The sequence below is a fragment of the Amblyomma mixtum genome, chromosome 1 (genome assembly GCF_055824585.1).
Source record: "Amblyomma mixtum isolate Tamu chromosome 1, ASM5582458v1, whole genome shotgun sequence".
NCBI lineage: Eukaryota > Metazoa > Arthropoda > Arachnida > Ixodida > Ixodidae > Amblyomma > Amblyomma mixtum.
Window position 1 is genome coordinate 150,638,051 of NC_143012.1, and position 12,766 is coordinate 150,650,816.

The following is a 12,766-nucleotide window of genomic DNA, read 5'->3' on the forward strand; positions in this document are numbered from 1 at the left end:
ATTGGTTATAAACGAACCATGTGAATAAGAAGCACCAGTTTCAATACACGCTTTCTTTGGATGGGAAAAATTATAGCCCGGAATGCTGAGGACTAAATTCTGTTGTTTGGACTGCCCTGAAAGAATAAAAAGTAGGGGGACACTCACGCTCCGCCTTTAAAGGTACGACGCGAAAATATTACTGGCTGATTTTAGTGCTATCTTTCAGATTCAGACACTGTTCATCGTTCACTATGACACATTTATCACAATTACCACAACACAGTTTCCATATGCTTGTCTTTCTAACTTTCAACGCTGCAGTTCAGCACTTAATGTTACACTTATTTGTATATCACTAATTAACACGTCTCTGGTTCACTCCAGTAATTACTGCATTCAAATTAAACCAAAACCACACACACATCACGCCCGTCCCATGAAACCCATGCTAGTCAACGTGCCGACGTGGCATAATCTGTAGTTCTCCAGACGGCGACCAAAGCGTTCTATGCTCGAATCCGAACTAAAAGTTATGAAAATAGTTCCTTACTCGAAATAAGCCGCTCTACGACGTTCAGTCGTTTGAGACATGCGCATACCTTTGATCTCATTATAAGTCCTATGATCAGTCGTTTTCATTCCAGACATACACGCGTGACCTCCTGCGTGACGTACGTTTCCCGACACAACGACGCTGGGTTCTCCCATGAGCTGGAGCATTGACGCTGTCGAGTTAATATAATGGGCCTCCGCTGGACTCAAGCACGACAGGCTAATTCCAATACCGAATGTTAAGGAGCATGTCCACGTAAGAACAACTGTGCTCTTTCACGTCATTAGTGGAAAAAATAAATGAAAGGACAACTGACGAATACGATAGTTGGAGCAGCGAACTGATACTACGAGGAATGTCGATAAAGCGAATCCCCTTAATGTTTTTTGACGTTCAAGAACAGCGTAATTTAATAAAGCCTCTCTATCTCGCTTTTGTTGGTGCGCTGAATAATACCTGTAGAAGGTTCATATGGCTGCCGTATTTAACCACAGGTACCCGAAAAGAAGCACCGAGGGGAAATTTAAGTTTCTCTACTTGGTTATATTACAGCATTCTAACAAAACAGAAGCCACTTTCACAGCAAACGGAGATTGCACTACATACAAACAACAAGCAACGTAATACATGCATTGCCACTGCCAGCCTCTTTTCCAAGTAAACTGCTGCTACACGACACAGCCTAATAACCGCGGACCTAGAAGGATAGCCTACATGCACGGCAAGTTCAAAGCGAGGGTCACTGAGTCATCTTCGAAGTAGATATCACGATTTCGAATCATGTGGCAGGAGACTCTAATGGAAGACGCTTCAGAACAACATATTTTCATTAATATTTGTTCCAGGTGCCTGTAAATTTATTTGAAGTTTTGTTTGAATAAGCTGATCATATTTGCCATTATTGCTTCTCGATTTCTGCTAGACATGTATATCAAGGAGAGCGAGTTTTTGTGTACGTTTTTGTCATGAGTACAAACATCGCACAGGGCAAAAAATATTCCATTTTTCACCCTATGATTCCTATTGCGACTAGCGAAATGCAAATAACTGGTCCAGAAGCAGAGCTTGCATGCAAATTATAAACAAATAACACCAAATTCGAAGTTGTTCAATTGTGCATCGCGCTTCTGGGCACACAAAAGTCGTGGTTTTTGGTATTATCTTCGAGCTACGCAATTGCCAGAAGATGCGCGTGGAACAAAAAGAATTTCTCCACCTGCCTGCATGGCAGTTGTTATTGTGAACGTCTCATTTTAAACACATTAGCGTCTTGATTGTAGCTCAATTCCACTCATTCCCCGGTCACGTGACGTGTCTTGAATCGCACGCCGTGCACATATTTTGCACTTCGCTTCATTATTCATCGGTGGTATTGTTGGACATTAAAGTGGAAGGGCTTGCACAAAATAAAACCAGCAAAAACCAAAAATGATATCTTTGGGCAAAAATCACCGCTTTTTAACGCCCATCTCCTCTTAAATAAAATTTGGTCAGTAATAAAAGCGTCTTTATGTCTCATTAAAACAACAATCAACATCCGCAAGTATTGATGACAAAATTTCAGCGTTGCGGAACGCGACGGAGTCTTTCGCGTCTCCCCAGTTTTTGTCTTTGTCTTCTGCTGTGCCACACCTTATTTATCAACGGTGCACCAGCAAGCAAAAAAATCAAGGACACAAGAATTGAACTGAGGCCTCACTAGTGTTCATGTAACTATTGTACTCTTCTCAGCTTGCCGGAATTAGCAGGAATCGTCACAGTCATTACAAGCACAGTCGACTTCGTTAGCTGTCCGGCTGCTTCAGACGTCACCGCGTGATACATTCTGACTATTATTTTTTTCTCGAAGCTTAATATGAATAGAACTTTCCTGTTTTTCTTTTTCCACATTTTAATCAATTTCTATACTTCGCACATATCCACGGTTCTGTTTATCTTGTCACTGCAACTGTCATATTATTTCTCAATCTTAGCCCTTCCTGATTAGTATGCATCTCAGGGGCGAAAACTTATTCTGTGACACCGTTTTACAGCGACCCGCAAATACCCGCAAGTAGAGCATACCACACTCAGTACAATTCTGTATTCAATGATATCTTAGCCAAATCTACTGCCGAAAATAGTTATGCTATTATTAGCAGCACTTTAATGGCCATTTTTTCCTCATAGAAGTGAAACATTAAAGCAACTAACTCAGTTTTTAATGAATGTGTTCAATAGACGTTTAGAGATTTTCGCCCAGTCTTAGAACTTGTGCTGTGTTTTTTAAGTCTTTTCCTGCAGAAGAATTTCCGAGGATAGGGAGGCTACGGCCGAATCTTTTCAGTGACGACCACCTGCTAGGAGGCTACAGAAAATTTAGCAAAAGGTTCTACGGCCAAACAACTGTCCTTTTCCTAGCCAGTCTTTGCCAACCTCCTTCCTTGTATGTATTTGCCGCCTACGTAATCTGCTCCATTGTTAGACCGGGGAGAGGGGGTGTTAGTAATGTATCACGAGAACGATACGTCGTACACCCACATCAAGATTGGTTTTGCAACAATCACAGTATTTAACAGAGTATTTTCCATACAGTAACTCTGTTTCTGAAATGGATTATTAACAAACAACTCTCTTTGAATCCTACATGTAATGCCGTTTTGCAATAATTTTAATAGGAGCTTCGTGTGTTGTTCACTCAAAACGTGTTCATGCTTATAGATAAGCCCTTATGGCCATGGTACTTGAATGTCGTTATTACAGGGCCAGCTTATCCACAATCTCATAGCGATTTACCACTTATACATTTTTCTCGACATTTACGTTGCTTACTTTACAGTCGTATATGCGACTTCTTTCGTGACATAAAGGCATTCATCTGAAAGTCTGCAATTACGCAGATGCGACAGTGGTGTCGTATTTGATTTGAAGCCTACATGCTATAGCATAACGCTAAAAAGCACATTCGTTTATCTGATGCTGACAGTCTTCGCCGGCTTCGAGCGCGGTTAGCAATTACCATTAAGCTGGATTATATTTCGGACTTTGATTAAGCTGGTTTTCATTCAAAAACTGAGAAGACATCCTATCCACTCCCGTACGAGAGGCCAGCCTGCTGGCGAGAAGTGCTGGGCATGCCGCTATGCGCTGGCCACAAGGAAAATCACATAATATAGATTAAGGTGTTAAAAATGAGTAAGAAAAACACGCCTGGCACGCACCACTAAAGTATCGCAGGTGTAATCCCAATTCAAATGTAAAGGGTGAGGCCCTTGGGAAATAGGGATTTTGCCATAGGATGGTGGAAAGAATTCAATATGGGAGCGGCTACCAATGCAATCCACAGCCGGAAGAGCGAGCCAAGGAAGACTCCCCTGATCTCCCCTGGGAAGTAGCTGCTTCTGGGAAGTAGAAGTATGGGAATGGGATATTGGGAATGTGGGTGAAGTGTTGGGAATTAGAAGGGAAGGAGGACAGCAGAGATTTTCTGTATTTCTGATCCCTCTCCAGGCCTCCGTAGAGGTGGAGAACTCGAATTTCTACCGATAGTGCGGACCTCGGCTTCTAAGAGCACTTACATACCATAGAACTCTGACGGGGTTTCTGACCGTCCAAGACAGGGTGACCTAACAGGGCCTCGACTGAGATCCCGTCCCCCACGCCAGGTTCCACCACCGCGGCTGTACAACATTACTAAGATGACAGAGTTTTGGCATCACCCGTTCGGTGCTTCACTTCTTACTGCAAGATACTTACTCGCAGCATGAACCCTTCAACGGTTTGTGCGGCGTCGAACCACCGGCGTTCTTCCGTGAAAGCACTGCATGAAGGTCAAGGAACGGACGCTCTCTGCAATACCACTCTTTATCTGGGAACTCCCCTCTTGGGGTGACTGCGTCGCCAGTATCGCCTAAGGCGATAGTCCTTGACTCGGTGCTATACGCGTAAGAGGCTTTCCCAGTGCAATGCTGTGCTCCGATGACCGCGGCAGCATCGAAGGACGCTCCGACACGTGTGCACGCAGGGCGCTATATAAACGCCACCACTTCTTCCTCCAGAGCACATATCTCCTTTTCCTCCAGCAGCTTCTCAGAGCCACAGGTGAGCACCGGCCGCAAACGGCGCATTGCTTTTCCTTCGCTCTTTCGTGCCGCTGCGTTCAGGATCCAGGACCATTTCTTGATGCTTCTTCTGACGTACTTTACCCAAATGCTACGTTAAAAAACTGACGCCTTTTTGGGGACGTGGTTGTTGATAAATTCATTTGATATTGCCATTTAATATCTTTCACGTTTTTTTAGCGCTTTCATTGGTGCCTCTGCACTTAGGTTTCAATCACTCAAGAGACATGAACGATGAGCACAGCTAATCTAGACTATATTGACTGGTTTGGTTTGGTTTATTGGAGTTTAACGTCCCAAAGCGACTGAGGCTATGAGAGACGCCGTAGTGAAGGGCTACGGAAATTTCGACCACCTGGGGTTCTTTAACGTGCACTGACATCGCACAGCACACGGGCCTCTAGAATTTCGCCTTCAAGAAATTCAGCCGCCGCAGCCGGGATCGAACCCGCGCCTTTCGGGTCAGCAGCCGAGCGCCGTAACCACTGAGCCACCGCAGCAGGGCAGACTATATTAACTGCACACTTACTTGCCGTAATTAATTCATAGACCAGTCTTCGTCCACAGAGCACTGGTCGCAACTCGTCTGTCTGAACAAAACAGTAAAGAAATGGGGCGGATAAGTGTGCAATGTTAAGCTAGTTGGCGTGACGTTCTGAAATCAGTTTACGGCCACGAAACATGACCGAGAGAAAAGCACACACCACTAGTGCTTATTTCATGCTGCTGCATTCATTTGTAGAGCTCCCTTTGGTTCATGTATCATATAACTCACGTTTATTTAATGAAATCAGCATGTAACTGAAGGAATAATTTTAGAGTTCTTTTTTAAGCTTTCTCTCCTTCTCTTAGTGGTCTCGTGCGCACTTCATTATATCTTACTATACGTCAGCTGCATATCATGAAAAGGTGGGTCATGACTCGCGTGCTTGTTATATTTTGATAAAGTGTACATATTATACTGCTCAACTATTGTGTAACACGTGTTGTAAATAGGAGAGGAGTACAGGCTGTTTTGTTTGTGAGGAGGATCGAATAACTCTTATTGCGGAGTTAGCGCTTGTGCTGTGTGCTTCCCTGTCCGTCCGATCTTGCTCTATTAAGCAAAATTCAGAACGATGTCGCGTGCGCAATAGTGCCTGTCGATGCCGTGCACTCATTACGTTTCTCCGTCCCACCCGCAGACCCAATCCAAGCAGCCATGATGAGCAGCAAGTCCCTCCTGGTCGCCCTCGTGGTGCTCGCCGCCCTGTGCAGTCTGGCCGCCGCCCAGTTCGGCTACGGTGGAGGCTTCGGACGCGGCTACGGAGGAGGCTTCGGCCGCGGTTATGGAGGAGGCTTCGGCCGCGGCTACGGAGGAGGCTTTGGCCGCGGATTCGGAGGCTACGGTGGATACGGCCGCGGTTTCTACGGTTGAAGCTCGGACGAGAAGCACTTTAGCAAAGGAATCACAACGTGACACTCTTGTGAACTTCGACTGAAATAAAGTAATTCTGTTCTTGACCCTACATATTTGACATTTCGTAGGACTAGAGCCTGTGTTACTTATGCGTTAGTCGTGCCGAAGTTTCGAACGAACCTTTATTCAAATTCGACGTCAAAATTTCGACAGTGGTAAGCATTGACGTGATGGTGGAGCTATACATAAGAAAACATTGACCCCACTCTTGTAGAACATTGAAATACAACAAAAAATTGTGGCAACACTTTCATTACAAGAAAACGTAATGAACACTTCTCTTAAAAAATGTTGGAGGAGGTCGCTGCATGCAGCAGGCTACGGCAGTATTGGGAAATCATTCTTTGTTTAGGTTGTGGCGAAAGTTCTGGTTACTTGTATGAGGGGCAATGCGCCTAAGCCTTTAAGTATAAACTGCATGTGCGATGCTGCCAGGAGTGGTCTGCCTTCTATGCGCACTGTTTGTGGGAAGTTAATCCTTGCCTTACGGTCAAATCGATTTCCTCTGTGCAAAATGACATTGCTAAAAGGCGATCACTTCACAGCCAATGCTTCAACGGATCACCCAAGGTTTTCTTTAGAACGGTTATTCTGAGCGCTAGGGGCCTATATGCCAAGTAACATTAAATAAATGACAGCTTTACTTGGAATAAGACAACCAGGCATAACTTTACATTGATCCCGCGGCGGTAATGTTGCTATAGAACCCTGCTATGATCTGTACAAGATCGCAGTATCTATAAATAAAATAATAAAAAAAAACTTGTAGGCATAAAGTTGACTTGGGGTGCGATCTTTGTCAGGGTACGGCTACAGAGATTCAGAGGGGACAGAAAGAAATCGTTTTAGGCGCTGACCACCATTCGTAAGTAGTTCCCAGCAAACTTCTGTGGCCTAACAACTGATTACCATCCATGAAGACGTGCGCGTTGGCAGGTGAATAGCCTGCAGCGAGAACGGTAGGTAGCGCTAACAGGGCCAGCACCGCTAGATTGAATTCTTTGTAGATAGGAGGGACGCTGACATAGACAGGTCATTGCAGTAACCCTAGTGGTGTTTTATTGTGGAACACATGAGCTTTCCTGAGAGCAAATACGAAGATTCTCAAAGCTGGGTGTTCCTTTATTCGAAACATACCATGTGAATGAGCAATACCACTTGCAATGCAGGCTTGCTTTGGATGGAAAAAAGTTGCACTGTGAACAGGTCAGGACGACGTTTGGCACTTTACATTGGGCGTGCCCTCAAATATTAGAATTAATAAAACGCGAAATGCCGCTCTACAGCACCACGGGCTTAATTCAATACTAAATGAAATGTGTTTGTCCAAGAGAGGAGAACTGTACTTCTGTAAACTTGTGCGTAAAAAATACGCGAAATGGGAAGAGACGAGAAGAGCAGTTGGAAAAATAAACTATGCTGACACCCCTGAATCTCTGTTCTTCTACGTCCGCGTTGCACGCTTGAGCAATTTAATGCGGATGCAAGTGCGGATGCATGCATTTTGCATTTTATTGCGGATGCATTTTGCTCGTCTGTTCAAGAAGCCATCAACGTCCCATTACAATACGCAGAGACCAGACTAGAAGAGCAGCGCCTTACGTACAATATAAAAAACTATATTTTCCACAATTCTTTCAACGACGCCATGACGAACTTTCCGCTCATTGCACCTGGAAAGTCGTTCTGCACTTGTCTCCTAAAAAGAAAAAAAAACGCACAAATTATGCATCAATCGGGAAACGATAACATCCCAGTCACAAGTCGCGACCGCCTTTAACAAGCAAAACTTGTTGGCGGGTTAGTAGGTAAGCCATGCTTTCAGAGGAACTAACGAAAGAAGGAAAACGGACAAGAAAGAAGAAGGACAGCACGGACGCAGGCGCTGAACTTTCAACTTTTTTTTTCGGAAAAAGTATTGCAACGTATTTATGCAGTTTTCTTTCTCCGACAATGACGCGAAAGCCGAGCAAGACCATTTTTTTTTGTTAGGAGAATGACTCAAATACTAAAAAGTGTGGCAAGAAGCTGGCAAAAACTTGCCCGGCTCTTTACTATATCATATCACGGAAAGAAAGGAATTTGAAGAAGAACGGCCGATAAGGAAAACGCCATAAATCAACGATGATAAAAACATGGTCTTGAAAGCTAAAAACGATAAAAGGCATAAAAACAAACAGCTGAAAGGACAAAAAGCAACACGGCAAAAATTCAAAAAGATAACAAGTCTACTGAAGACTAAAAGAGCATGACTAACAAGGAAGGGTTCAAAAATGCTGCCACATTGGTATTCATTGTCGGGTCCATGTCGGGTATTCATTGTCGGGTCAAGGTCACATGACCTTGTGGCGTCATTACAACCTGCTCAGCGGATTCTGAGAAAATTTCCCACCGTGGGAGGTGGCAGTTAAATTAATGATTAATCGGTCGCGAAGAGCACCCACGGTCGCGCAAAGCCTCCTCGTGGAAGCAGCTGCCCTTGCAGGGCAGTGGCTGATCGTTTAACCTCTGCACCATTGCGCCAGAAGAGGGCTCGCAAAGATCTGTGAGTGTGAAGTGGAGGGTGATCTATTCTGCATATATTGGAAATTTACCCATTACGCTATCGCGTCATACTCTTAATTAAGGCTTACCTTAAGCGTCCGCTCAAATTTTCGCAACGTTCTTTGCTCCTGCCATTTTATTTTAATATCAGCAAAATTGTATCCATATCCTCATATATCTTCAATAATATCAAGAAGTTTATTCAACATAAGAACATGATCGGCAACAGGCAACATGGCTACGGAACAGGACATTCAACTGTAACGGCACTCGTTGAGCTACTTCACGACTTCTAAGTAGCGTTTGTCGTTTGAAGCGATATAGATATCATATTTCTGGATTTTGGAAACGCATTGGATCGTGTCTCACACCCTAAGTTTCTTTCAAAACTTTCAAAACTGTTAAAAAAATTACTTTTTGCATGGATTAATATATGCGTAGTTGATGCGATTGTTTTAGAACTGGTGACGTGTGCTCGGATCCTGCACATACTAAGTCGGGCCCCCCCGCAAGGATCTTGTCACGGGCCTTTTAAGGCGCAATCCTTGCTTGACCCCTCAGGCGAAAATTCGACCGTGTGTCCATAGACACTCGAAAAAATGGCGCATAAAAAATACCGATAAAAATGGCGTCCACAAGCAACCGGCCGGTGGCGGTTAAATTTATGATTGGTTGCACTCGGTGACTCCAGAAGAGCGATCACGATGGCCCAATGTTCATCGGTGGCAGCGTTTGCAATTACAGGGCAGTGTTGAGGCTCACTGGTGTAACCAGCCCGAGGGACGACGCTTACAGCAGCATGGTCGGTGCAAGAATGAACCACTGTTTATTGAAGGCACAGCTTTTATAGGCACGAGCGAGAGCGCTGTACCTACTGGGCATTACTGTTGCGCATCGGCGCGATACAATCACCGATGTGCGGCACTGATACAAACACGACACGTGTCCGTTACATCCTGCCTCGGGAAAAAACAAAATGAAACCCTTCAATATAACAGTCACAGTTAGGGCACTTGATTAAAATGTTCGTGATAGCGTAGCCTCTTGCTTTTTCAAGTCACGAACAAATTTTTCTAAGGTTCTCCCTCCGCTTGCTTTCTTGAACGGAATACGTATCTTTCATGTACTTCATTGCTAATTTCGGCACAATAAGCATCAAACTTCCTCACCAAGGTGCTGTAGTTCGTCTTGTCTTCATTGTCGCGAAACTGCAAGTTGTTGAAGACGTCCAAAGCGTCGTCGCCAGCAATGCTCAACAGGAGTGCCGCCTTGGATGCTTCCGATTTGGGCTGGTCCTTAGTCTCTGTCGCCTGTAGAAATAACTCGAATTTCTGCCTAAAACGCTTCCAGTTTTCTGTTACGTTACCAGTCAGCCGCAATGGCTCTGGTGTCTTCAGCAGGTCCATAGCACGCCGGACGCAGGGTCGATTTCCATAGGCCTCAAAGGGCCACTTCTGACACCATGTAACCAGCCCGAGGGAAGACGCTTACAGCAGCATGATCGGTGCAAGAATGAACCACTGTTTATTGAAAGCACAGCTTTTATAGGCCCGAGCGAGAGCGCTGTACCTACTGCGCATTACTGTTGCGCATCGGCGCGATACAATCACTGATGTGCGGCACTGATACAAACACGACAGGTGTCCGTTACAAATGGTAGCCATAAAAGAAGGCTTCCGCATTGAGCTTGGAAGGTGGCGGATAAACTAACGATTGCACACGGCAGGTTGCTTGGGAAGAGCAACCTGCATCGCACAAATTGCACTGGTGTAAGCGCCTGTCATTACAGGGCAGTGGCGCTTCACTTAGCCGCTGCCCCACTGCGCCAGGAGTGGTATAAGAACTACCAGGAATCTATGAACGTTAAGAACAAGTTCTGCATGTACAGGCATTAGCGTATTAGCTGCCGCTTCGTTCCCTTAAGGTTGATGAGCACGCAGGTCAGAAGGGATGCGGTGGCGTCGCGGCGACGGCTACACAGAGCCATGCAGGAGTAGATGTGCCCGCAGCGCGGCATAAGGTTACATCACGCGACAGCGCGCCGCGCCTGCGTTCGGGATGTGAGCAGGTGGGCTTACGCCTTCTCACACATAGCAGTAATAAATGTCTCGGCCGACTTTGTTCTGTTCAAAATTGACTAATGTTATAGTTCGCAACCACCAGTCAAAATTAAGGTTTGTGCATACGACTGCGCAATATAGCCCGAAATTAATAATTCTAGAGACTAGGCTATACTTATTAACGCTCTAGCAAATATTGTAACAGGGTGCTCAGATTAGGAAGTCAGAATAAAAACCAAAAAATCAATTGCTATTACTGCAACACGGGAGCGGTAGCTGGTTCGTTTCTTTAATCTATAGGCGACAACATTCTCGCAATGGTAAACAGCTACCAATATCTAGCCATATTTACAACATCGCAACCAAGGTAAGCTTCCGTGGTGCCTCAGTGGCTATGGCGCTCGGTGTCGACCCGAAATACGTGGGTTCGAACCCGGCAGCGGCGGTCGAACTTCGATGGAGGTGAAATTCTAGAGCCCCTTCTAGTGTGCAATGTAAGTGCATTTAAAGAACCCCAGGTGATCCAAATTTCCGGAGCCCGTCACTACGGCGTCCCTAACAGCCTCAGTCGTACTGGGACGTTAAATTCCCATAAGCATAAACACAAACAGCACCTAAGATGAAATGAGCACATATAGGAAGTTGTGAATAGGGCCATGCGGAAACTTGGTCGCTTGAGAAGAACTCTGAGACAATGTATACACAAGGTCATATTATTAGCATACAAAACTTTAGCTCGGCTTCTAATAGAATATGTCGAATTATTAGCGCGAAAACGCTATTCCTAAGGGTAATTCATGGTAGGTGAGGTAGCGCAAAATGGGACAAGGGACAGAGACAGACGCACACACCACAGGCGCTAACTTCCGACTGATAAAAACCTAGACAACCAAGACGAACGTGAACCGTGAGGCAAACAGGCGCATGTGGCCGGAAAAAATAATGTAAATCAGGTGAAACAGGATGAACGGACCAACTACTCAGCGATTATTTAAGAAGGCCAGCTACCCAGGTGGTATCTGTGTTTCTGTCGCTAGAGGCATACTGAAGAAGAAGCGCAATTACCGTCTGCGCCTTCAGAAAGGAAGGAAGGCAAAATTGCTGTCATTCCCTACATTCATTGCCTGTCCCACAATCTCAAGAAAATTGAGACGAAAGCGATTGTTCGCGGCGTTTTTTCAGCCCCTGAAAAACTGGTTTGGTTTGGTTTATTGGGTTTAACGTCCCAAAGCGACTGAGGCTATGAGAGACGCCGTAGTGGAGGGCTCCGGAAATTTCGACCACCTGGGGTTCTTTAACGTGCACTGACATCGCACAGTACACGGGCCTCTAGAATTTCTCCTTCAAAGAAATTCTAGCCGCCGCGGCCGGGATCGAACCCGCGTCTTTCGGGTCAGCAGCCGAGCACCGTAACCGCTGAGCCACCGCGGCGGCTCCCTGAAAAACTAAGCGAGATCTCCAAAAAAAACTTTGCCCGCCGATAAACGTCCCCAAAAGTTGCAGTGCACCATAAATAAAAAAAAAATGTACGTAAAATGTACTGAAGGAATTGTTTATGACATCCCACGCTCCTGTGGCAAGCGCTATGTTGGTCAATCTGGTCGTTGCTTGAATGGTAGGTTTCATGAACACCCAAACAACTTGAGAACTTTTACTCGCAGTAATCTGGCCTCTGCACAGTAAGGAGTGTGGTTGTGTGCCATTTTTGGATGAGTGCTTGATCGTGGCCAGTCATCGGGATCAGTTAACTCGTGAAATTATTGAAGCAGCGCGTATCGCTGCCTTGGATGATAAATGTGTCCGCAAGCCGTGTATCTTCCTGTCCGAAAGAGAGCTGGCCTTCTTAAATATACGCTGAGTCGTTTGTCCGTTGTTCCTGTTCCACCTGAATTTCATTATTTTTTCCGGGCGCATGCGTCTGTTTGCCTCACGGTTTACGTTCGTCTTGGTCGCCTAGGTTTCTTTCAGTCGGAAATTAGCCCCTGTGTCGTGTGCGTCTTTCTCTGTTCCTTGTCCCGTTTTGCGCTACCGCGCATACCAGGAATCACAGTTACCGAATCGCCCTACT

At 45.3% G+C, this 12,766-nt stretch overlaps 1 protein-coding gene across 1 annotated transcript; it reads left to right on the forward strand.

Annotated features, from left to right (window-relative positions):
• The first annotated feature begins 4,598 nt into the window (after positions 1-4,598).
• LOC149367963 (uncharacterized) lies at positions 4,599-6,107 on the forward strand. The gene is made up of 2 exons (XM_089568486.1): positions 4,599-4,615; positions 5,820-6,107. The coding sequence occupies exon 2, from the start codon at positions 5,837-5,839 to the stop codon at positions 6,050-6,052; it is 216 nt and encodes a 71-aa protein (XP_089424612.1). The 5' UTR covers positions 4,599-4,615; positions 5,820-5,836; the 3' UTR covers positions 6,053-6,107.
• The last annotated feature ends 6,659 nt before the right edge of the window (positions 6,108-12,766 follow it).

Excerpts from the sequence above, each read along its gene's own strand:
- LOC149367963 (XM_089568486.1), top strand. The coding sequence starts at position 5,837 with ATGATGAGCAGCAAGTCCCTCCTGGTCGCCCTCGTGGTGCTCGCCGCC.